This window comes from Babylonia areolata, chromosome 11 (genome assembly GCF_041734735.1).
Source record: "Babylonia areolata isolate BAREFJ2019XMU chromosome 11, ASM4173473v1, whole genome shotgun sequence".
NCBI lineage: Eukaryota > Metazoa > Mollusca > Gastropoda > Neogastropoda > Buccinidae > Babylonia > Babylonia areolata.
In genome coordinates, this window is record NC_134886.1 from 41,749,749 (window position 1) to 41,774,748 (window position 25,000).

The following is a 25,000-nucleotide window of genomic DNA, read 5'->3' on the forward strand; positions in this document are numbered from 1 at the left end:
CGTTTCTGTCACAATGTTAAACCACGAAACGTTTCTATCACAACGTTAAACCACGAAACCTTTTTATCGGAGTGTTAAACCATGAAACGTTTCTATCACAATGTTAAACCATGAAACGTTTCTGTCACAATGTTAAACCACGAAACCTTTCTATCACAATGTTAGACTGAGCTGTCATGAAGATCCAACTTCGATGCAAACATTCACAAAGCACCAAGTAATGGTGAAATCGTTTGCAGAGAAGCCGCGCTAAGCGCTTCGTATGAATGACCTTTTTTCTTCTTTTTTTTCTTCTTTTTTTTATACTGTATTTCCGTTTTACCCGAGGATCTTGCAGAAGCAGCGTGAGGTCCCAAGCGACCTGTCTAGACAGCAATGCTGAACTGACCGTCTGCAAACTTTCTCATTTCCATCTTGTGCTTTGCTGACATGCCGACGTAGATACACTGTGTGAATCTGGCTGATATGTGTGTGTGTGTGTGTGTGTGTGTGTGTGTGTGTGTGTTGTGTGTGTGTGTGTGTGTGTGTGTGTGTGTGTTGTGTGTGTGTCTGCGTGTGTGTGTGTGTGTGTGTGTGTGTGTGTGTGTGTGTGTGTGTGTGTGTGTGTTCCTCAGAGTCAAGCTTCTTTCGGTTTCGATGCAAAAATGTTTATCGTTCCCCTCCTCTTCTTCTTCCTCCTCCTCCTCCTTCTCCACCTCCTCCTCCTCCTCCTCTTTCCCCTCCTCCTCCTCCTTCCCCACCTCCCCCTCCTCCTTCTCCTCCTCTCCCTCCTCCTCCTTCCCCACCTCCTCCTCATTCCCCTTCTCCTCCTCCTCCTTCTCCTTCCCCACCTCCTCCTCATTCCCCTCTTCCTCCTCATTCCCCACCTCCTCCTCATTCCCCTCTTCCTCCTTCCCCACCTCCTCCTCCTTCCCTCCTCCTCCTTCCCCACCTCCTCATCCTTCCCCACTTCCTCCTCCTCCTCCCTCCCCTCATCCTCCTTCCCTACCTCCTCCTCCTTCCCCTCCTCCTCCTTCCCCACCTCCTCATCCTTCCCCACTTCCTCCTCCTCATCCCTCCCCTCATCCTCCTTCCCTACCTCCTCCTCATTCCCCTCCTCCTCCTCCCCCTCTTCCTCCTCCTTCCCCACCTCCTCCTCATTACCCTCCTCCTCCTTCCCCACCTCCTCCTCATTACCCTCTTCCTCCTCCTCCTTCCCCACCTCCTCCTCATTCCCCTCTTCCTCCTCCTCCTCCTTCCCCACCTCCTCCTCATTACCCTCTTCCTCCTCCTCCTTCCCCACCTCCTCATCCTTCCCCACTTCCTCCTCCTCCTCCCTCCCCTCATCCTCCTTCCCCTCCTCCTTCCCCTCCTCCTACCCCTCCTCCTCCTCCTTCCCCTCCTCTTTCCCCTCCTCCTCCTCCTTCCCATCCTTCACGAGTTCCGATATACTGCTGCTGCTGCTACTACTGCTGCTGCTGCTACTACTACTGCAGCTGCAGTTAGATGATGATGACGATGGTTATGATGCTGATGATGCTGATCATGATGATGATGATGATGATTATGTTGATGATGATGCTGATGATGCTGATCTAGATGATGCTGATGTTGATGAAGCTGATGATGATGATGATGATGATGTGGTGCTGGTGGTCATTTCTACCGCTGCAGTGACTGTGCTTTCTTACATGACTGCAGGTATAACTGTTCTTATAATACCTAACCCCAGGGGATTGTTTGTTTGTTTTTTTAGATAGCCTGGGGGCCGGGTTTTTTGTTTGTTTGTTTTTTTGGTTTGGTTTGGTTTTTGGGTTTTTTTGGGGTTTTTTTAGATTCATTTCCTTATTGCATTAAGCTCTCAATCACATATATCTTTACAATTTTAATGGACGCGGGAACTACTGCATGTGCAGCATGTGTAAGAAATCAAGTTATGTCTGTGACCAAACAGATGTTGAATCATCATCTATATTGTATCTTTTCGCTTAAATTGTGTCAACAACAACAACAACAACAACAACAACAACAACAACAACAACAAAAGAAGAAGAAGCAGACAACGGCGTTTTGGTGGGGTTTTTTGTTTGTTTGTTTGTTTTTTTGTTTTTTTTTGTTTTGTTTTGTTGTTTTTTGTTTTTTTAATCTTTGCGAATGTTTGATATATGTCTTTCAGAAAGAAGCAAAACTGCCAGTCCGTTGTCTCTGGCCTTAAGAAAAGGCGATTGTTATATTTCATTAGATGAATATATGAATCTCTCTCTCTCTCTCTCTCTCTCTCTCTATATATATATATATATATATATATATATATATATATATATATCAAATTACCTCATTGTGTCTCATCTCGGCATACACTGCAGCAGCAACAGTCTTCCATAGCTACAACCAACTTCCAACAACAACATCGACTATAACAACAATAGTTTACTATCATAATTACTGCAAATTCCAATAATAACAACAAAACAATGACAACAACGACAACTACAACAGCAGCAGCAGCAACGACAGCCTTCCATAATTTCAACAATTTTCAATCACAGCAACAACGTCAACAATACCAACAACAACAACAACAACAGCAGCAACAACAACAATCTACTCTAAAAATTATTGCCATCATTTCAAACAACAGCGATAACAACAACAGCAACAACAACAGTCTACCATAATTGCCACCCTTTCCAACATCGACAACACAACAACAAAAACAACAACAACAACAACGACAACGACAGCCTACCACAATCACCATCAATTGCAACAACAACAACAGCAACAACTACAACGACGACGACGACGACGGCAAGAACAATAGCAGTGTACGATAATCACGCAACCAACTTTACAAAAGCAAAAACAAAAAACAACGAAAAAACAAAAAAGGAAAAAACAGCAAACGTAAACAACAGGAAATGACGCAGCTGTTATCAAAGCCCTCATCCAATTAACCTTCCACGTCGCTTCACCTGAGTTTCCATGGTGACATCTCTTTGTATTTATTTGCATTGAATGACATTTTTTGGTGTCACAATATATTACATTGTGTGCAATTCGGACTGCTCTTCCTAGGGGCGGAGAAAGCTTTGCGAGAGTCCAACGCCACACGTCTTTTCTTTATTTCCTATTTTCTGTCTTCAAGTATATTTGCTTTACTGTCAAAGTGGATTCTTCGACGGGAAAAACTGTCTTGTTCCCGTAGGGTTTTTACTTTTATTACAAGCGCTTGCTTGCATAATTTTACGGGGACCTTAGTTGTTGGGGGTTGCTTTCTTTTTCGCCTGACTCCGAATGACTAGCGACCAGACCATTGTTCGTTCTTCTACTGTCTATCATCGATCGTCTTGCAGCCATCTTCGGGAGGCCATCACCCGAGACCGACAGGACCCCCAGGAGCAAGTGGAACTGCTGAGCACTTCCCAGTCCTCTGCCTCCTTCGCCACCACCGCCACCGCCATGGGGGACAGCCGACAGCCTCCCAGCATCGGGGGCAGCAAGACTGACCTGTGTCCTGACAACATCACGTGAGTTGGTTGGTTGATTGTTGGTGTTGATGCCAAGGGCATCCAGGAGTCATGACCTGGGTTGGTTGGTTGATTGTTGGTGTTGATGCCAAGGGCATCCAGGAGTCATGACCTGGGTTGGTTGGTTGGTTGTTGGTGTTGATGCCAAGGGCATCCAGGAGTCATGACCTGGGTTGGTTGGTTGGTTGTTGGTGTTGATGCCAAGGGCATCCAGGAGTCATGACCTGGGTTGGTTGGTTGATTGTTGGTGTTGATGCCAAGGGCATCCAGGAGTCATGACCTGGGTTGGTTGGTTGATTGTTGGTGTTGATGCCAAGGGCATCCAGGAGTCATGACCTGGGTTGGTTGGTTGATTGTTGGTGTTGATGCCAAGGGCATCCAGGAGTCATGACCTGGGTTGGTTGGTTGATTGTTGGTGTTGATGCCAAGGGAATCCAGGAGTCATGACCTGGGTTGGTTGGTTGGTTGTTGGTGTTGATGCCAAGGGCATCCAGGAGTCATGACCTGGGTTGGTTGGTTGATTGTTGGTGTTGATGCCAAGGGAATCCAGGAGTCATGACCTGGGTTGGTTGGTTGATTGTTGGTGTTGATGCCAAGGGAATCCAGGAGTCATGACCTGGGTTGGTTGGTTGATTGTTGGTGTTGATGCCAAGGGAATCCAGGAGTCATGACCTGGGTTGGTTGGTTGATTGTTGGTGTTGATGCCAAGGGCATCCAGGAGTCATGACCTGGGTTGGTTGGTTGGTTGTTGGTGTTGATGCCAAGGGCATCCAGGAGTCATGACCTGGGTTGGTTGGTTGGTTGTTGGTGTTGATGCCAAGGGAATCCAGGAGTCATGACCTGGGTTGGTTGGTTGGTTGTTGGTGTTGATGCCAAGGGAATCCAGGAGTCATGACCTGGGTTGGTTGGTTGATTGTTGGTGTTGATGCCAAGGGCATCCAGGAGTCATGACCTGGGTTGGTTGGTTGATTGTTGGTGTTGATGCCAAGGGCATCCAGGAGTCATGACCTGGGTTGGTTGGTTGATTGTTGGTGTTGATGCCAAGGGCATCCAGGAGTCATGACCTGGGTTGGTTGGTTGATTGTTGGTGTTGATGCCAAGGGCATCCAGGAGTCATGACCTGGGTTGGTTGGTTGGTTGTTGTTGTTGATGCCAAGGGCATCCAGGAGTCATGACCTGGGTTGGTTGGTTGGTTGTTGGTGTTGATGCCAAGGGCATCCAGGAGTCATGACCTGGGTTGGTTGGTTGGTTGTTGGTGTTGATGCCAAGGGCATCCAGGAGTCATGACCTGGGTTGGTTGGTTGGTTGTTGGTGTTGATGCCAAGGGAATCCAGGAGTCATGACCTGGGTTGGTTGGTTGATTGTTGGTGTTGATGCCAAGGGCATCCAGGAGTCATGACCTGGGTTGGTTGGTTGGTTGTTGGTGTTGATGCCAAGGGCATCCAGGAGTCATGACCTGGGTTGGTTGGTTGGTTGTTGGTGTTGATGCCAAGGGCATCCAGGAGTCATGACCTGGGTTGGTTGGTTGGTTGTTGGTGTTGATGCCAAGGGCATCCAGGAGTCATGACCTGGGTTGGTTGGTTGGTTGTTGGTGTTGATGCCAAGGGCATCCAGGAGTCATGACCTGGGTTGGTTGGTTGGGTGTTGGTGTTGATGCCAAGGGCATCCAGGAGTCATGACCTGGGTTGGTTGGTTGGGTGTTGGTGTTGATGCCAAGGGAATCCAGGAGTCATGACCTGGGTTGGTTGGTTGGTTGTTGGTGTTGATGCCAAGGGAATCAGGAGTCATGACCTGGGTTGGTTGGTTGGTTGTTGGTGTTGATGCCAAGGGCATCCAGGAGTCATGACCTGGGTTGGTTGGTTGATTGTTGGTGTTGATGCCAAGGGCATCCAGGAGTCATGACCTGGGTTGGTTGGTTGGTTGTTGGTGTTGATGCCAAGGGCATCCAGGAGTCATGACCTGGGTTGGTTGGTTGGTTGTTGGTGTTGATGCCAAGGGAATCCAGGAGTCATGACCTGGGTTGGTTAGTTGGTTGTTGGTGTTGATGCCAAGGGCATCCAGGAGTCATGACCTGGGTTGGTTGGTTGGTTGTTGGTGTTGATGCCAAGGGCATCCAGGAGTCATGACCTGGGTTGGTTGGTTGGTTGTTGGTGTTGATGCCAAGGGCATCCAGGAGTCATGACCTGGGTTGGTTGGTTGGTTGTTGTTGTTGATGCCAAGGGCATCCAGGAGTCATGACCTGGGTTGGTTGGTTGGTTGTTGGTGTTGATGCCAAGGGCATCCAGGAGTCATGACCTGGGTTGGTTGGTTGGTTGTTGGTGTTGATGCCAAGGGAATCCAGGAGTCATGACCTGGGTTGGTTGGTTGGTTGTTGGTGTTGATGCCAAGGGCATCCAGGAGTCATGACCTGGGTTGGTTGGTTGGTTGTTGGTGTTGATGCCAAGGGCATCCAGGAGTCATGACCTGGGTTGGTTGGTTGGTTGTTGGTGTTGATGCCAAGGGCATCCAGGAGTCATGACCTGGGTTGGTTGGTTGGTTGTTGGTGTTGATGCCAAGGGCATCCAGGAGTCATGACCTGGGTTGGTTGGTTGGTTGTTGGTGTTGATGCCAAGGGCATCCAGGAGTCATGACCTGGGTGCGGCCCGGCCCCCTTAGAGTGCGAGGAGTTAAGGGTCCGAAACACTCGACTGAGGGGAGCTTCTTCTCTGAAGACCTTGTACTGTTCAGCTCTCCCTAGAATTTCTTATCGTCATTGGGTTGGTTATTTGTTTGTTTGTTTTTTTTGTTTTTTGTTGTTGTTGTTGGTGTTGTTGTTGGTGTTGATGATGATGCTATCGTCATTGGGTTGGTTGTTTGTTTTTGTTGTTGTTGATGATGATGATGCTGTTGTTGTTGCTGTTGTTGTTTTGGTTCTGGATGTTATTGTTGTTGTTGCTGTTAATGCTGTTGCTGTTGTTTTTGTTCTAGATGTTGTTGCTGTTGTTGTTGATGATGATGCTGTTGTTGTTGCTGCTTTTGTTTGTTTTTGTTGATGCTGATGTTATTGTTGCTGTTGGTGGTGGTGGTGTTGATGGTTTCGATGTTGATGTTGTTGGTGATGGTGGTAGTGTTGTTGTTGTTGTGTTGTTTTTGTTGTTGCTGTTGTTTTGTTTTGTTGATGTTATTGGTAGTGTTATTGTTGATGTTGATGTTGTTGTTGTCGCTGATCATGTTGGTGTGGTTCTTGATGTTGTTGCTGTTGTCGTTTCTTTTGTTGTTTATTGTTGATGTTGTTGTTATTGTTACTGTTGTTGTGGTGGTTGTTGTTCTTATTGTTGCTGATGCTGATGTTAATGTTGCTGTTGTTCTTGTTGATGTTGTTGTTGATCATGTTGGTGTTGATGTTGTTGTTGTTGTTGTTGTTGCTTTTGTTGTTGATGTAGCCAAGCGCTCAGCTTCAGATTCTGCTTCAAGCACAAGCTTTATAGCAGACGCTTTTGTCGCAACTAACGTGCCGGTCTTCAACGACCCACGCAGAATGTGTGACGCCATTCCCGGTTTGAATGTAAGACAAACACCTATTAAATCAAGTCTCTGTATCGTTCACTGTCATGTTATATTTGTTGTGCTTACACACACCTTTAAATCAGTTAGAAGCATACTTGATTTCAGTTTAATCGTTCTTCAGTCTAAAGATTTCAGCTGACGCTAAGTTTACGTCATTTTGTCCTCCTCGCCACACCACTACATAACCAGCGTCGCTGTACGCGATTGGATGGGCTGACATCTGTGTTTCTGGTGCAGCGTATTTAATTAATATCTCTTTTGTCAGATCAATAAACTATAAGTATTATATACTGGCAGAATCGTCGCAATTCCATCTTTAAATCTATCTGATTTATGTTTGCATACGTTAAACTGATTTAATGCAGTTTGTAATTTTCAGGGACGAGCTCGCTAAAACTGACCCTTTTCAGGTGACTTAAATTACGATTATAAATTCATCGTAAATAATGTACACTTTATTTTATACTCATTAGAAAGTAGGTGTTCTGTTTCTTTTGCGACCTATCCGACGTAAATCGGCTCATGAATTATTTAGAAATCTATCACTGAACACCATGTAAGAAAAACACTTCTTATCAGCTTTAGCCTGGACACAACCGCCTGCTCCACCACATGCACACAAAATTTGGCATTGGACAGAGTGGAGAGCGCCCTTGTGGTGAGGGACCAATGACAACCGACCACATCCTTCAAGACTGTAGGACGCATGCAGCATCCAGGAGGAAGTACTGGCCAACCATGACAGCAGTGGAAGCCAAACTGTACGGCACCCTGGAGGAGCTGCGATGGACGGCAGCCTTCATCGAGGACACCGGGCTGGTCATCTAACGGGAGGCGAACGAGGAAGAAGAAGAAGACTGCTATCACCATCGAAAATAATATTATAGAGGGAGGATTGAGGGGAGGGGGTGGGATGATGGAGAAAGAGAGAAAGAGAGAGAAAGAGAAAGAAAAGAGAGAGGCAGGATGGGAAGGATACCAACCAACACTTGAACAGACCGACAGGCAGGCAGACAGACAGACAGGTAGAAAAAGAGAGAAAGAGAGAGAGGGAGAGAGAGAGAGAAAGGGACAATGACAATGGCAAATGTTTTATTGAGAGTAGAACTGATAAGCTGGAAGCTTCTTTACACCATGCCTTCACACACGCATACACGTACGTACGCACAATATGAGAGAGAGTGGGGAGACAGAGACAGAGAAACAGAGACTGAGAAGCAGAGACAGAGGCAAAGAGAGACAGAGACAGACAGAGCCAGAGAGAGAGACAGACAGAGAGCCAGAAGTAGAGAGACAGAGACAGAGGCAGAGAGAGACAGAGCCGGAGTGAGAGAGAGACAGAGACAGAGACACAACCAGAGCCACAGAGAGAGACTGACAGACAGAGAGACAGACAGAAACAGACAGACAGAGACAGAGAGACAGCGACAAAGAGACAGAATCAGGGAGAGAGACAGAGACAGGGACAGAGAGACAGAGAGAGATACATTATCGCTCCAATATCTACCACACACACACACACACACACACACACACACACCCTCCAAAAACACACACACAAAAAACCAACCTCTTCTCCAAGACGAACGAAGCAGAAACGAGGCAGAAAATGGAGATAAGCAGGAAAAGAGAACAGACGAGAGGGGAAGAGAGAGGTGTATGCTGCATGCCACCACCACCCCCCCCCCCCCCCGGCCTCCTGCCCCCACCCCACCCCATCCCACCCCACCACCCCCCTCCCTCCAAGCCACCACCACCTTTCCCCCACTCCCCACCTCCACACCGTCATCGCATCTAGCTCGATCGATCATTGGGCATTTTCTGCATTCTCACGCGCCTGCACAGTTGTGCTGACATTACAATCACGAGCAAGATTGGGGTGAAGAGGGGTGGGGGGGGGGGCAGGGAGGGGCAAGGGGGTGGGGGGGGTATGGGTAGGAGAGGAGGGAGGGGGGGGGAGACAAGGTAGAGATGGGGGTGGGGTGTGAGGTGACGGAAAAGGAGGGGTGGGGGGGGGAAGGAGACAGAGAGAGAGAAGGGGAGTGAAGGAAGAGAGATGAAGACATACAGAGGAGGAGAGAGAGGGGGAAGGGGAGGGGACTTGTGGAGGAAGGAAGGGCGAGAGAAAGACAGGGAATGAATGAATTAATCTTTATTTTCCAACGGTGAAGATATTAGCACTTTGGCCGACTTACACATCTGCCGTTGTTCTAAGAGACACACAAACATGTACGCATATAAATGTAGTTATACTGAATACTTAATACATGTATAATGTATTAATATTAGTAGGGAGGAAGAGGGAAAGGGATGAGAGAGAGAGAGAGAGGGGAGGGAGGAGAGGAGAGGGAGTGGAGAATGGAAAGGGTGGACAGAGGAGGAGAGATAGAAGGGGGGGGGGACTTGTGGAGGAAGGAAGGGCGAGAGAAATAGAGGGAGGAAGAGGGATGAGAGAGAGAGAGAGTGGGGGGAGAGGAGGGGGGAGAGGAGAGGGGAGAGGGAGTGGCGAGAGGAAAGGGGGGGACAGAGGAGGAGAGAGAGGGGGGGGGACTTTTGAAGGAAGGAAAAGCGAGAGAAAGAGAGGGAGGAAGAGGGAGGAGAGAGAGGGGGGGGAGAGGAGGGAGGAGAGGAGAGGGGAGAGGAGAGGGTGGACAGATGAGGAGAGAGAGGGGGGGGCTTGTGGAGGAAGGAAGGGCGAGAGAAAGAGAGGGAGGAAGAGGGAAAGGGATGAGAGAGAGAGGGGGGAGAGGAGGGAGGAGAGGAGAGGGGAGAGGGAGTGGCGAGAGGAAAGGGTGGACAGAGGAGGAGAGAGAGAGAGGGGGGGGGGCTTGTGGAGGAAGGAAGGGCGAGAGAAAGAGAGGGAGGAAGAGGGATGAGAGAGAGAGAGGGGGGGAGAAGAGGGAGGAGAGGAGAGGGTAGAGGGAGTGGAGAGAGAGAGAGAGGGGGGGGGAGAGGAGGGCGGAGAGGGACTGGCGAGAGGAAAGGGGGGACAGATGAGGAGAGAGAGGGGGGGGATTATGGAGGAAGGAAGGGCGAGAGAAAGAGAGGGAGGAAGAGGGATGAGAGAGAGAGGGGGGGAGAGGAGGGCGGAGAGGAGAGGGGAGAGGGAGTGGAGAGAGGAAAAGGTGGACAGATGAGGAGAGAGAGAGAGGGGGGGGGGGGCTTGTGAAGGAAGGAAGGGCGAGAGAAAGAGAGGGAGGAAGAGGGAAAGGGATGAGAGAGAGAGAGGGGAGAGGAGGGAGGAGAGGATAGGGGAGAGGGAGTGACGAGAGGAAAGGGTGGACAGATGAGGAGAGAGAGAGAGGGGTGGGGGCTTGTGGAGGAAGGAAGGGCGAGAGAAAGAGAGGGTGGAAGAGGATGAGAGGGAGAGAGAGAGAGAGGAGGGAGGAGAGGAGAGGGGTGTAGAGAGGAGGGGAGAGAGGAGAGGAAGACACAGAGGACCAGTGTGAGAGAGGGGGGGGGAGAGAGAAAGAGTTTTAAAAACATTTCCTGTTTGTTTATAATGCGGTTTTTGTTTTTGTTTTTTGTTGGGTTTTTTTGTTGTTGTTGTTTTTTTGCTATTGTTTTTTGTTTGATTGTTTTTTGTTGTTATTGTTTTGTTGTTGTTGTTTTTTTATTGTCATAAGCTTAAAAGCCTGTGGCAGAGAAAGAGATACGATAATGATGATGACGATGGATCGTAAAGTGTGTGCACTTTTTTCATTCGATTCCTTTACATAAAGGAGAGAGAGGAGGAGAGAGACAGACAGACAGAGAGGTGGGGTGAGGGGGCCAAAGCACAGACGAGGGATGGAGGCAGACCCCCAGTGGAAGCTGAGGAGAAGGAGAAGAAGAAGAGATGATGATGATAATGGAGATGTACAAAACGAAAGGAAAGGGAAAGACTGAAAGAAAATAAAAGAAAGGAAGAACAAGAAAGAGAAATTACAGAAAGATGAAAAGAAAACCAAAGAAGAAAAGAAGATCCAGGTCAGAAAGAACGGGGTGGGGGTGGGGTGGGGGGGGAGAGAAATGAAGATGAAGAGGATGTGTGTGCGACCGCGCGCGCGCGTGTGTGTGTGCGTGTGTGTGTGTGTGTGTGTGTGTGTGTGTGTGTGTGTGTGTGTGTGTGTGTGTGTGTGTGATAATGCTAATACTACTACTACTAATAACAGTGATAATGATGATAATAATCAGTATGTATATAGCGCTAAATCTTGAGCAGAGAGAAATCAAAGCGCTTTCACACCAGTCAGTCACACGCATGCATGACTCTGGTCTGAAAAAACAAAACAACTGAAGACAAGGAAGAGGCAGGGAAGGGAGGGAGGCTATCTTGGGAAGAGGTTGGTTGAAAGACCTGATGGTGGAGACTTGACGAAGCGAAGAGAGGGGGGGGAGGTGGGGGGGGTGCGGGTGGGAGGGGGGGGGGGATAACTCATTCCAAATGCAAGGTCCAGAGACAGAGAAAGAGCGACAGCGGCCGACAGTGGAGTGTTTGAATCTGGGTATGCGTAAACAGAGTGGATCCGAAGTCGATCGTCGAGAGCGAGGTGGTGTGTAAAATGTGAAGGCAGCCCTGTACAGAGATAGGAAGGGGCAGATTTGTGAATGTATTTATAACATTGAGTGCAGATCTTGCACTTCATTCTGTGTGAGACAGGGAGTTACATATACAAGCGAATTACCCAAACCTTTCAAAGGCGAAGACCCAAGAGCCTCCACATCCACAGTCACCATGCACTGCCCCATTTTCCTCTGCTCTCCTGTCAGCTCTGTTCATCTGATATCACTGTGTGTGTGTGTGTGTGTGTGTGTGTGTCTGTGTCTGTGTCTGTGTGTCTGTGTGTTTGATTGTATGTGTGTATGATTGTATGTGTGCGTGTATTTATTTGTATATGTGTGTATGTTTATGTAGGCATATGTATGTGTGTGTGTATTTGTGTGTGTGTGCATGTGTGCGTGTGTGCGTGGGATTGTGTGTGTGTGTGTGTGTGTGTATGTGTTTGTATGTGTGTGTGATTGTATGTATGTGTGTGTATGTGTATGTGCATATATATATATATATATATATATATATATATATATATATATATATATATATATATGTATGTGTGTGTGTGTGTGTGTGTGTGTCTGTGTGTGTCTGTGGATTCCATTAGTGCCGATTTCATCTTTAATGACAAGGACTCGGCCCATTTCCGCTGGTAAACCCCACGGCTGCCTGTTCCTCTGTCACTCTGCACTAAAAGCTGCCTGGCGTTCATTAGCATTTCAATTGCTGCTTTCGAGCTGTACCCAGTGGGTTTAATTAACTGTGTGTCGGTCTGCTTGGCACGCTTGTCCGTCTATGTGTCTGTGTTTGTTTGCTTGCTTGCCTGTCTTTTTTTCTGGGTTACTCGCTGTTTCTTTGGCGTGGTTTTTCTTTACTTTAACTCACTCAGTACGGCCAGTCCTCTCTTCTCCTCTACACAGACCCCTGGGATGTCCAGTGGGTGTCTGAATGACCCAACCTTTAGCTTCCGTCGTCAGAATTGTGGTATCTTTGTCAACAAACACCTCTTCAGTATAAGAGCCTTCCACTTGCAATATTTTGATGGTGCTAATTGGGGTGAAACTCTGTTAACGTCGTCTCTTTCGCCGTTCGTATGGAGTGAGTTAAACTAGATGAGCAAGATTATACTTTCAAAACATGGGTTTAGTTTAGTTTAGTTTGGTTTGGTTTGGTTTGGTTAAGGGTGGTATGATATGGTGTGGCATGGTGTGTCTTTCCGTAGTGTGTGTGTGTGTGTGTGTGTGTGTGTGTGTGTGTGTGTGTGTGTGTGTGTGTGTGTGTGTGCGTGTGTGTGTGTGTGTGTGTGTGTGTGTGTGTGCGTCCGAGGCCGGGCAGGGGAGAGTATTTGTATTTCGGAAGGGTTGGAGAGAGACAGACAGACAGACAGAGAGAGAGAGACAGAGAGAGAGAGAGATAAAGTTTGAATGAGGCGTTAAAACAAGCAGACATCCATGTATGCGGCATCACATCTGCTAAAAGATACGAAAACAGCAGGCAGACATCTTTAATTCAATATATCTCTCTATCCATCTATATCTGTATATATATATATATATATATATATATATATATATATATATATATATATATATGGATTGGTAGCCTAGAGAATCTGAGCGCGCTGGTTCGAATCATGGCTGAGCCGCCGATATTTTCTCCCCCTCCACTAGACCTTGAGTGGTGGTCTGGACGCTAGTCATTCGGATGAGATGATAAATTGAGGTCCCGTGTGCAGCATGCACTTAGCGCATGTTAAAGAACCCACGGCAACAAAAGGGTTGTCCCTGGCAAAATTCTGTAGAAAAATCCACTCCGATAGAAAAAAACAAATAAAACTGCGTGCAGGAAAAAATACAAAAAAAAAAAAAAAGTGTGGCGACGCGCTCTCCTTGGGGAGAACAGCCCAAATTTCATACAGAGAAATTTGTTGTGACAAAAAGTAAGAGATATACAAATACAAATATTTTTTTTATATTCTCTCTCTCTCTCTCTCTCTCTCTCTCTCTCTCTCTCTCTCTCTCTCTCTCTCTCTCTCTCTCTCTCTCTCTCACTACCCTCCACGACCCTAATAATTACAGAAGTTTACTTTAAATGATGTTAGCAGTAAAATTTACAGTACAGTCATCAACCAACGTTTACAAGAGTGGGCTGAAGAAAATAACATAACTGATGAACATCAAGCTGGATTCAAAAGAAATTATTCAACTATTGATCATATGTTTACTTTGTTGGCTATGGTACAGAAACAGTTTTCTTTGAACAGGAAGTTATATGTTGCTTTTATTGATTTCGAGAATGCTTTCGATTCTATTAACAGGAAGATTCTTTGGGCAGTATTAGCAAAAAAGGGAATAAAAGACAAGTCATATAACTGTATTTAAAGCATGTACAATAACGTTAAAGTTAAGATACGGTGTGGGTTTGAACTGAATGATTATATTAAAGTGGTGTGAAGCAGGGCGACGTGTGTAGCCCAATTTTGTTTTTCTCTTTTTGTAATCGAACTAGCAGTAGAAGTTATTAAAAATGGCAAACATGGCGCTCTGTTTACAACTGATTATTTTGAAATTTTTTATTTTGCTATTAGCAGATGATGTTGCACTGTTATCAGAAACTATAGTAGGATTGCAAACACAATTGAACAGCTTGCAGCAGGCAGCTTTTTCCCTTGATCTAAAAGTTAATTTGAATAAAAGTAATATAACTGTGTTTAGGAAAGGTGGTTATCTAGCAGAAAGAGAAAGGTGGATATTTTATAATGCTGTGATGCCTGTTGTAAATGCTTATCAATATTTAGATATAATCTTCTCTACTAGATTTATTTTCACAGCAGCATGGAATGATCTTAACTTAGTTTCACAGCAGCATGTAATGATCTTACGAGTAAAGCAAAGAATGCTTCACTGGGTATAATGAAAAAACTGAAGATAAGTAAAAGTAACAACTTAGATTTTATTATTGAGACTGTTTGATTATCAAATTCAGCCAATTGTTCAGTATGGTTCAGAACTATGGGGCCTTGACGATGCATGCCGTCAATGTGAAAAGGTTCACTTATTTGCTCTGAAGAAGTTTTTAGGGGTTGGCACACGAACACCCAATGATTTAATTCATGGTGAAACCAATAGATATCCTATTTACATAAACTGTATTTTACGCTGTATCCGTTACTGGTTGAAATTAACTTGGTTGGAGGAATATAGGTTACCACGTAGAGCTTATAGAATGTTACTTGACCTGGATGCAAGAAATAAGAGAAACTGGGTTTCGAATGTCCGTTGTAAATTGTTTCAGTTAGGTTTTGGTTATGTATGGGAAAATCAAGGGGTTCAAGATGTTTATAAGTGAGTTTAAAGACAGATTAATTGTATGCAGATGGCAAGAGTGGGACTCTCATATTAAAAGTAGCGATAGACTTGAAATATATCGAACGTTTTGTACTATTCATGATGCTAAATTGTACCTGCGAATGGATTTAGATAGACACTTGAAATTTGTCATGACTAAGTTTAGATTTGGTATCTCTGAAATTGTTCAGCATCGATTACGTTATAGTAAGCATACTGAAAAAGAATTAGTTTGTCCATTATGCAAAACTGAAAAAGAAGATGAGTTGCATTTTGTTTTGTATTGTCCAGCATTGATTGATGTTAGAGCACGATATATTCCATCAACATTCTACAGGTATCCAAGTCAACTAAGGTTAAGCTTACTTATGACTTCTTGTAATGAGAGGATTGTGAGGAATTTTTCAATTTATTTACGCAAAGCATTCCACTTGCGATCGGTAATGACTTCATGATTACTAAACTCATTAGGATTAAGATTATGATTATTAGTCAAATGCAGATACTGCATTGTTGTACATCGTTTACCCCGAAAAGATCTGAGTACATCACTCTTCTTTTGCAACATCTCCACTGGCTCCCTGTCTCACACCGAATAAAGTACAAGATCAGCACTCTATGTTATAGATGCATTCACAAAACTGCCCCTTCCTATCTCTGCGGCTGCCTTCACCTCTACACTCAATCTCGCTCACTACGATCGGCTTCGGATCCACTCTGTTTACGCACACCCAGATTCAAACATTCGACTGCTGGCCGCCGTTCTTTCTCTGTCTCTGGACCTTGCAATTGGAATGAACTTCCTTTTTCGCTTCGTCAAGTCTCTACACTCAGCTCTTTCAAGTCTGGCCTTAAAACCCACCTCTTCCCAAAATAGCCTCCCTTGCCTGCCTCTTCCTTGTCTTTAGTTTCTACAGTTTTAGAGTTATGCATGCGTGTGAATGACTGGTGCGAAAGCGCTTTGATTTGTCTCTGCGCTATATAAATACTATTATTATTATTATTATTATTATTATTATTATTCATGAGGGGCAATAGCCTTATATGAATAAACCATCCATCAATCCATCTTACCTCCCTACCCCCTCTTTCTGTCTCCCCCTGAGTGAAATTCACTCATATGTATATATATATATAGAGAGAGAGAGAGAGAGAGATGTGTGTTTTTGTGTGTGTGTGTTTGTGTGTGTGTGTGAGAGAGAGACAGACAGACAGACAAAGACAGAGACAGAGAGTCAGAGACAAAGAAAGACAGAGACAGAGAGAGAGAGAGAGAGAGAGAGAGAGAGAGAGAGAGAGAGAGTCTGTGTGTGTGTTCTTTCACTCGGGGGAAAAATATTATTATAGTTCTGTGAAGGAAGAGGGGCTGGGTTGGATTTGTCTGTGTGTGGGCTGCGAATTTCCTTAATGCAATAACGCCGTGCTTTACAGCACGTAAGCTACAGCATCCGGCAGCATAATGACAAACGAGTAATGTCTGGAAGAAGGCATTAGGTTTTGTCCGCTTTTTGTCTTCGTGATGTAAGTAAAATATGTGTGTTTCTTTCTTTTTCTTTTTTCTTTCTTTCTTTCTTTCTGTTGTTCTTCTCCTTCAGCCTATTTTCTTTCTTTCTTTCTTTCTTTCTTTCTTCTTCTTCCTCTTCTTCTACCACTGACCGTATTACTGATATGATGACATCTTCACACACACACACACACACACACACATCACGTCACGTTACGTCACGCACGTCACGAAACCGTTTTAGTATGCAGACAGCAAATTTTCCTGCTCGGTTAAAAAAAAAAAAAAGGCCTTGAAGACCATGGTGCTCACAATATAAAAAAAATTTAAAAAAAAGACTACCATCTACTCTACTACGTACAGAGCTCACAAAAAGTCACGGACCTCTAGGGAACATGCACTGTCATCATGGGGGCATGGTGGAGTTATGCTGAGTTTTCGGCAAACGAAGATGTAATGCAACCAATGTCATCAACACCTGATGTGCTTTCTTTTACATGCACTTCCGTGTTTTACAATAGGATTTCACAGCTGTCGTTTTCGAACCATTGAATAATTCCATTTCTGTCTGATACATTGATTTGTTAAAACGCATTTTTCAAGCTGTTCAAGGTGCACCCGTGCCTACATTTGTTCATTTCCAGTTGAAAAACCACCGAAACAACCATGTGTTTGTTCTGTATTGTCCATGTGTTCTGTGTGGCTTGTTCAGGATTAAAGAGGCTATGCCAGTCTTGAATAAAAGCTAATTTGTGTTTGCACATTTCTTCTGTCTTTGCTGCTGTGTGCACATGTCTAATGATCGGTATGAGGACAGGCCCGGCGCTTCCTTTTTTGAGGAAGTGTCTGGGTTTGTTCCAATGTACCTGAAACTTACCTGTGTGCTAGCTGAATCGGAAGCATAAGCAGCACTGACTTGAAGTTGTGTACCTTGTGAATCGAGAGAGTTACCACTCTTTAATATTTGTTAATCATTTTATCTCCTGGCCTCATTATTTGTAGGAAGGAAGGAATTTTTGTTTAATGTCCCGTCACACATATCGGTGATTGAAGACATTTTGTAAAAGTATTTATGAATACATCTGAGTATTATCGGTTAGAAGGGGTGGGAGATGTGGATGAATGGAGGGTTTGGGGAAACTGGGCAAATGAGGGTAAAAATGTGGGTGAAATTTGAAAGAAAAACAAAACAAACAAAAAAAAACCCTCTAAATACAGTTACAGGAAATTACTTAAAGGACTTCGTAAAAGAGAAGTCGTGAAACTGACAAGCGAAACAACTGATAATGAATGCAAAAAGTCAAAAACATCAACGTTCTCTGTCACTTGTGAAGACACACTTTCGTGTACAAAAGGCTTCATCAAGCTACAGTGAAAAATTATATGCTCAATTGTCAGGTTATTAAAGCATATACACTTGACATTAGAACAATACTTGGTCCGTAATGAATTTGATAATAGTCTGAGAGCTAAGCTCAGAATTGGTCTGCGAATCGGACCAAAGTCTGAGAGAGTCAACTGACGAGGTTTTAGACTTGAATTCAACTGGAGAGAGTCATTTCCCGAATCTTTTAATAAAACAAGAAACCGTTCTTCTGTGTTTAACTGATCAGGTGAAAAGGATGATTGTTGATACTTGAGATGTACTTGTTTTGAAGGAGTGGTTACTGTCAGATGTTGTTCATTCTTTCCCCATTTAAATTCCATCATAATAATGACGCAAACTGTATAGACGACGTCGCCTCATCCAGTTACGTCAATGCAAGACGTCATATTCAGGTTTAAAAAAAAAAAAAAATTCTATAACAAACCCAAAAGGGTTTGGGAAAAAAAAGGGTACATTCGCGTTGTTGGAGTAGTCTTTATCTCTTACTGTGTTGGGGGAGGTGGGGTAGAGGATGAAGTATGTGAGCGTATGCATGCCTACACTGTGGGAGCAACAGGATATTGGAACATATATATATCTTTGTATATATGTGTGTGGAGATATGGGCATATGTGTGTGTGTGCCGTGGAAGCTGTGATACGTAAACTAGAAATGAGTGTGTGGAGGAGGGTGTGTGTGTGTGTTGGAGCTCATGTACGTTTATATGTATTTGACTGTGCTTTCATATCTGTGAAACTGCATGTTCGGTGCATATCTGTTATGCATGTGTGGGTGTATATGTGAATGTGTGTCTTCATGTTTTACATCTATCTGCTTACTTATCATCATTGTTATCTTTTTCTCTTTTTTTTCTTTTTTTTTTTTTACATTATAGTTATTATTTATTTATTTATTTGTGTAAGCTTATCTATCATTTATTCACCTTTTTTTTTTCCTCAAGGCCTGACTAAGCGCGTTGGGTTACGCTGCTGGTCAGGCATCTGCTTGGCAGATGTGGTGTAGCGTATATGGATTTGTCCGAACGCAGTGACGCCTCCTTGAGCTACTGAAACTGAAACTGAAACTGTGTGGAGTACTTGCTGTCTTAGGCAATAGTCCTTGCCTTTTTTTGCGAAGTGTGTACACGATGATTATAAATAGCAGCTGACTGCAGTCCCGTCTGCTTGGTTAGCATTTTCCTGGAGACCAATTCTTCTTTCTGTCAGTCTCTGACGGACCGTGTCGTCTTTAAGGCCGAAGTTAAAACCCTTCCTCCCGGACATCCTGTGGACTCTTCCGGCCACGAATCATCGTGGGGGGGGGGGGGGGGGGGTAGAGGAAAAGGGAGCAGGTAGTTGGAGGGGAGAGTAGGATGGAGTTAGTGAATGGGGGGTAGGGGAGGTTGAGAGGGGAGTTCGTGATAGATGGTGGATGGGGAGGGGAAGGAGAAAGGGAAAGAGAGGATTGAGGGAGAAGGGGTGGGGGGAGAGAGAGCAAGAGGGGTTCGTTAATGGGGGGTGGGGGGGGGTGAGGGGGAGGAAGTTAGAGGACAGAGGGAGAAGGGAATGGGGAGGAAGGAGAGAGTTGGAGGACAGGAGGATGAGGTGGTGGGGAGGAAGGAAGGAGAGAGGGAGGAAGGAAAGAGGTGGAGGATAGGTGGATGAGGTGGTGGGGAGGAGGGAGGAGAGAGGATGGAGGAGAGAGTTGGAGGACAGGAGGATGAGGTGGTGGGGAGGAGGGAGGAGAGAGGGAGGAAGGAAAGAGGTGGAGGATAGGTGGATGAGGTGGTGGGGAGGAGGGAGGGAGGAAGGAGAGAGTTGGAGGATAGGTGGATGAGGTGGTGGGGAGGAAGGAAGGAGAGAGGGAGGAAGGAAAGAGGTGGAGGATAGGTGGATGAGGTGGTGGGGAGGAAGGAAGGAGAGAGGGAGGGAGTTGGAGGATAGGTGGATGAGGTGGTGGGGAGGAAGGGAGGAGAGAGGGAGGAAGGAGAGAGGTGGAGGATAGGTGATGAGGTGGTGGGGAGGAGGAAGGAGAGAGGGAGGAAGGAAAGAGGTGGAGGATAGGTGGATGAGGAGGAGAGAGGGAGGGAGTTGGAGGATAGGTGGATGAGGTAGTGGGGAGGAGAGAGGGAGGGAGGTGGAGGATAGGTGGATGAGGTGGTGGGGAGGAAGGGAGGAGAGAGGGAGGGAGGTGGAGGATAGGTGGATGAGGTAGTGGGGAGGAAGGAAGGAGAGAGGGAGGAAGGAAAGAGGTGGAGGATAGGTGGATGAGGAGGAGAGAGGGAGGGAGTTGGAGGATAGGTGGATGAGGTAGTGGGGAGGAGAGAGGGAGGGAGGTGGAGGATAGGTGGATGAGGTGGTGGGGAGGAGAGAGGGAGGGAGTTGGAGGATAGGTGGATGAGGTGGTGGGGAGGAGGAAGCAGAAAGGAGAGAGGGAGTTTGGACATGGAAGGAAGTGGACGGGGATCAACGAACGGAATTTCATTTTTTCCAGGGAACTGAAATAAGCACAATGGTGAGAATGTGTTGTTTTTTTTTCACCCAGCCCAGGTGTTCAATATTAAGAAAGGCACAAAAGGACAAGAAACAATAAAGAGCGAAAATTGACACAAAGAGAGAGAGGGAGGCGTGAGTGGGGTTGAGTGAGTGGAGGTTGGAGGAGGGTGGGTGATGTGTACACTGGTTATATTGTCTGTCTGTCTGTCTGTCTGTCTGTCTGTCAGCCTGGTTGCAGAAGCGGTTGGCTTTTCGTTTGTTTGTTTGTTGTGTTTTTCGTTTGTTCATTTGTTTTATTTTGCTTTTGTTTTGTTTTATTTTGAGGTTCTCCTCGTCTGTCAACAAGGGGATGTTATTGAGCTGCCGTGGATTGTTTGGATTTACATAATGAATTAGCTCCCTTATTTTCTCACGCATGTTGGGTGCTATGTGGGATTGGGGGGAGGGGGTGTGTCTGTCTCTCTGTTTGTACTTGTGTCTTTCTCTGCATTTTTGTTTGTTCAGTCTCTCTGTATGTCCATCTCTCTCTCTCTCTCTCTCTCTCTCTCTCTCTCTCTCTCTCTCTCTCTCTTTCATTCATTCTCTCTCTCCTCTCTCTCTCTCTCTCTTTCATTCTCTTTCATTCTCTCTCTCTATCTTTCATTCATTCTCTATCTCCTCTCTCACTCTCACTCTTTCATTTCTCTCTCTCTCCTCTCTCCTCTCTCTATCTCTCTCCGCCCCCGCCCCCCCCCCTCTCTCTCTCTCTCTTTCATTCATTCTCTCTCTCCTCTCTCTCTCTCCCTTTCATTTCTCTCTCTCTCCTCTCTCTATCTCTCTCCGCCCCCCCCCCCCCCCCCCCCCCTCCCCCTCTCTCTCTCTCTCTCTCTCCAAAGTTAATGGTTTCTGACATCGGTATGCCTTGTTTCCGAGGTGAGTCAATCAACGTCTGGCATTTCTAGTTCCAGTTTTCAGTTTCAAGGAGCTGTATGAGCGTGTAGGTTGATCCATATGCGCACCATATCCCACGTTTGCTGTTAGAAATATAGTAATCATTTTCCAAGGGAATGTTCTACGAAGTTCACATGTTCTTCTTTTCTTAATCTTTTGTTGTTTTTGTTATTGTTGTTCTCTCTCTCTCTCTCTCTCTCTCTCTCTCTCTCTCTCTCTCTCTCTCTCTCTCTCTCTCTCTCTCTCTCTCTCTCTCTCTCTCTCTCTCTGTTGCATTTTTTTTTTTTACTTAACTGCAAAGCATATCATGACATTCGTGAAAAAAATTGTTGTTTTCAAAACAGGTGTTGCAAGAAGTAAAGATATCATTAGTGTGTTGAAAATTAATTACGTTGACGATACAGTAAAATCACTGGCGAAGAACATTGCTGAAGCCTATAATATTCGAAAGAAGAGTAATTCGTGTCAATAGCTTAATTACATTGATAGAAAAATATTGCTTTTGTTTTCATAAACTTGGAAAATGGATGTTCGAGCATAAGTGGATTTCACTTCCAGTATGTTTCTTTTCTGTTCTATTTTGTTTCATTATTTTCATCATTATTGTTCTCATTTTCACCCCCATGCTACTAGAGCTGTATAGCTAATGACATTAAACCTTTCAGTGTTCTGTGTTCAGTGTTCTGTGTGTGTGTGTGTGTGTGTGTGTGTCTTTCTCTCTCTCTATGCAAGACATTGTCTTGTCTTATCTTCTCTCTCTCTCTCTCTCTCTCTCTCTCTCTCTCTCTCTCTCTCTCTATATATATATATATATATATATATATATATATAAAATCAGGAAACCTCACTACAGTCACTTGCAAAATATATTTCCGAAGCGAATAACATGCGACGAAAAAACCCCAACAATAAAATAGTATCACATTACTTTGAATGAATGGTCGAACTGCACTTAGTTGTACAAATTGATTGATTTCGTTTTGGATTTGGTTTTCATCAATATTATTACTATTGATGCATGTTGTTATTTGTATTATGAACCCCCATGAGGGCTGTAAAGCTATTGACATTAAAGTGTTCAATGTTCTCTCTCTCTCTCTTTCTCTCTCTCGCGACCCCTGTAAGCCCCACGATTTCTCGCAATCCCTACGATTTCTGTCAAAGTGAGAGAAATCTTTGGGTTGCGATAAAGTGTGGTCCTTACCCTCCCACATTTTTTTCTCAATTTATTGCGAGAAATTGTGGAGGGCGCCCCCACACTGTTTCTCACAATATGTGAAAAAAGTGTGGGAAGCTCCCCCGCCCCCCTCACCCCTCACCCCCACACCCCCTTATTTCTATCAAAAGTACTTCCGTTGTCATCGGAGTTGGGTTCTTGTCTTTTTCAACTACAAATCTTAGAGAAAAATGAAAGGGAGAAAGAAATGGAGGGCGACGACAACGACGATCATGACAATGACAGTGGCGTCAGGAAAGACATCAAACAACAGACGGTGAAGGTGATGGCACAGTACTGGGTTTGTTTGGGGGTTTTTTAATAACAAACTAAATCCGATGATAAAAGAATTTTTTTTTTTGTGGATAAAAACAAGTGGACTTCCCACGCTCTCTCACACATTATGAGAAATTGTGGGGGGCGTCCCCTCACGGCCACGACTTCTCGCAATTGAGAGAAAACGTGGGATGGGAGTGACCACACTTTCTCGCAGTCCCACGATTTCTCTCACTTTGAGTCAAATCGTAGGAGGGCAAGAAATCGTGGGATTATGGTTGTGTGTGTGTGTGTGTGTGTGTGTGTGTGTGTGTGTGTGTGTGTGTGTGTGTGTGTCTGTCTGTCTGTCTGTCTGTCTGTCTGTCTGTCTCTGTCTCTCTCTGTCTCTGTCTGTGTCTCTCTGTCTCTGTCTCGCTCTCTGTCTTTCTGTCTCTATCTCTGTCTATCTCCCTCTGTCTCTCTCTGTCTGTCTCTGTCTCTGTCTCTCTCTCTCTCTCTCTCTCTCTCTCTCTCTCTCTCTCTCTCTCTCTCTCTCTCTCTCTCTCTCTCTCTCTCTCTCTCTCTCTCTCCCCTTGAAACAGAAAACTGTAACTAAAAATGCCAGACGTTGATTCACTCACCTCGGGGACCGATAAATCAGAACAGTAAACGCATTACAAGCAAACAGGAAATGTTTTTAAAACTCTCTCTCTCTCTCTCTCTCTCTCTCTCTCTCTCTCTCTCTCTCTCTCTCTCTCACACACACACACACACACACACACACACACACACACACACACAGACATGGGCTGTTAAGCTAATGACAGTAAACAGTCAAAGTGTCAAAGTGTTAATTGTCTATCTCTCTCTCTCTCTCTCTCTCTCTCTCTCTCTCTCTCTCTCTCTCTCTCTCTCTGACTCTCTCCTTTTTTTTTTCTTCTTTTTTTTTTCTTTTTTTTCTTTTTCTTTTTTTTTTTTTTTTTTTTTTTTTTTTTTTTTTTTTTTTTTTTGCTCGCAACGCAAACGCATAAAGTTTCTGAATAATGATAAAGTCGCTGTTTGCAGGAAAGATTCGCTGGAACCGCTGTGGAAGAGATTTTTGAAGTTTTGGGGGGTTTTTTTCTCGCTGTCTAAGTTAGGTGGGGTTATATTTTTTACTTGAAGTTGTGTACCTTGTGAATGGAGAGAGTTATCACTCTTTACTATTTGGTTTTATAATGACACCTTTAATGTTTCAGATTTGCAGAAGGGGGCCTGTGGCAACGCCGGACCAAGCTGGAGAAATGCCTTATCGCCCTTGTCATCCTCTTCTTCATCGCTGCTGTTGTCTTCCTCACAGTGTTTCTCGTCTTCCGCTTTGAAAAGGATGACACCGGAAGTAAGTGGGTTTTTGGGGGGTTTTGTTTTGGTGTGTGTATGTGTGTGGGTGTCCGTGCGTGCGCGTGCGTATGCGTGTATGTGTGTGTGTATGTGTGTGGGTGTGCGTGCGTTCGTGATTGCGTATGTGTGTATGTGTGTGTATGTGTGTGGGTGTGCGTGCGTGCGTGATTGCGTATGTGTGTGTGTGTGTGTGTGTGTGTGTGTGTGTGTGTTCGTGCGTGTGTGTGTGTGTGTGTGTGTGTGTGTGTGTGTTCATGCGCGTGTATGTGTGTGTGTGTGTGTGCGCGCGCGCGCGCGCGCGCGCGCGCGTGTGTGTGTGTGTGTGTGTGTGTGTGACTGAAAATCAATGTCCATAAACTTCATAATTATAAGACAAAGTAAATGGATTTTATTTTCGAGATCTTCGTGTTTTTCCTTTTCACCTTTTACGCTATTCTTATCATCTGATTTTTTTTATGACAGTGTGTTCTTTTCGTTCCATTCATGTGATTCCTAATAATGTGTATTTGAGCAGACACAAAACTTTGCTCTGTTAGCAATTAATAACGTGATATTATATTATATTGCATCGATCTGTAATATAGTGTACTGTATTGTATCACATTGTACTGTACTGTATTGCATTGTATTCAATTGCATTGTTTTGTATGTACTGTATTATATTGTATTGTATTGTGTTGGATTGGATTGGGTTGGATTGGATTGGATTAACTGTTGCAATGTGTTTCATTTCACGTCTCCTTGAAATATGTTGCTGTTAAACCCACGTTTCATCTTTTGTGTTAATGTCAGAAGCAACAGAATGTGAAGAAACGAGTTGTTTCAGTAGTCACTGCAGAGTTATCTCCCACAGTAAATAAACGTTTGGGTAAGTGAACGCGAACCGAAAAATGAAGCTGGTTGAACTTCATAAACTCA

At 44.9% G+C, this 25,000-nt stretch overlaps 1 protein-coding gene across 1 annotated transcript in view; it reads left to right on the top strand.

Moving 5' to 3' along the window:
• LOC143287255 (neprilysin-2-like) overlaps positions 1–25,000 on the top strand; it is a 56,483-nt gene that overhangs the window by 23,751 nt on the left and 7,732 nt on the right. Inside the window, exons 2-3 of the mRNA XM_076595201.1 lie at positions 3,336–3,509; positions 23,941–24,080. Coding sequence (XP_076451316.1) covers positions 3,336–3,509; positions 23,941–24,080 — 314 coding nt within the window. The remainder of the gene's footprint in view (positions 1–3,335; positions 3,510–23,940; positions 24,081–25,000) is intronic.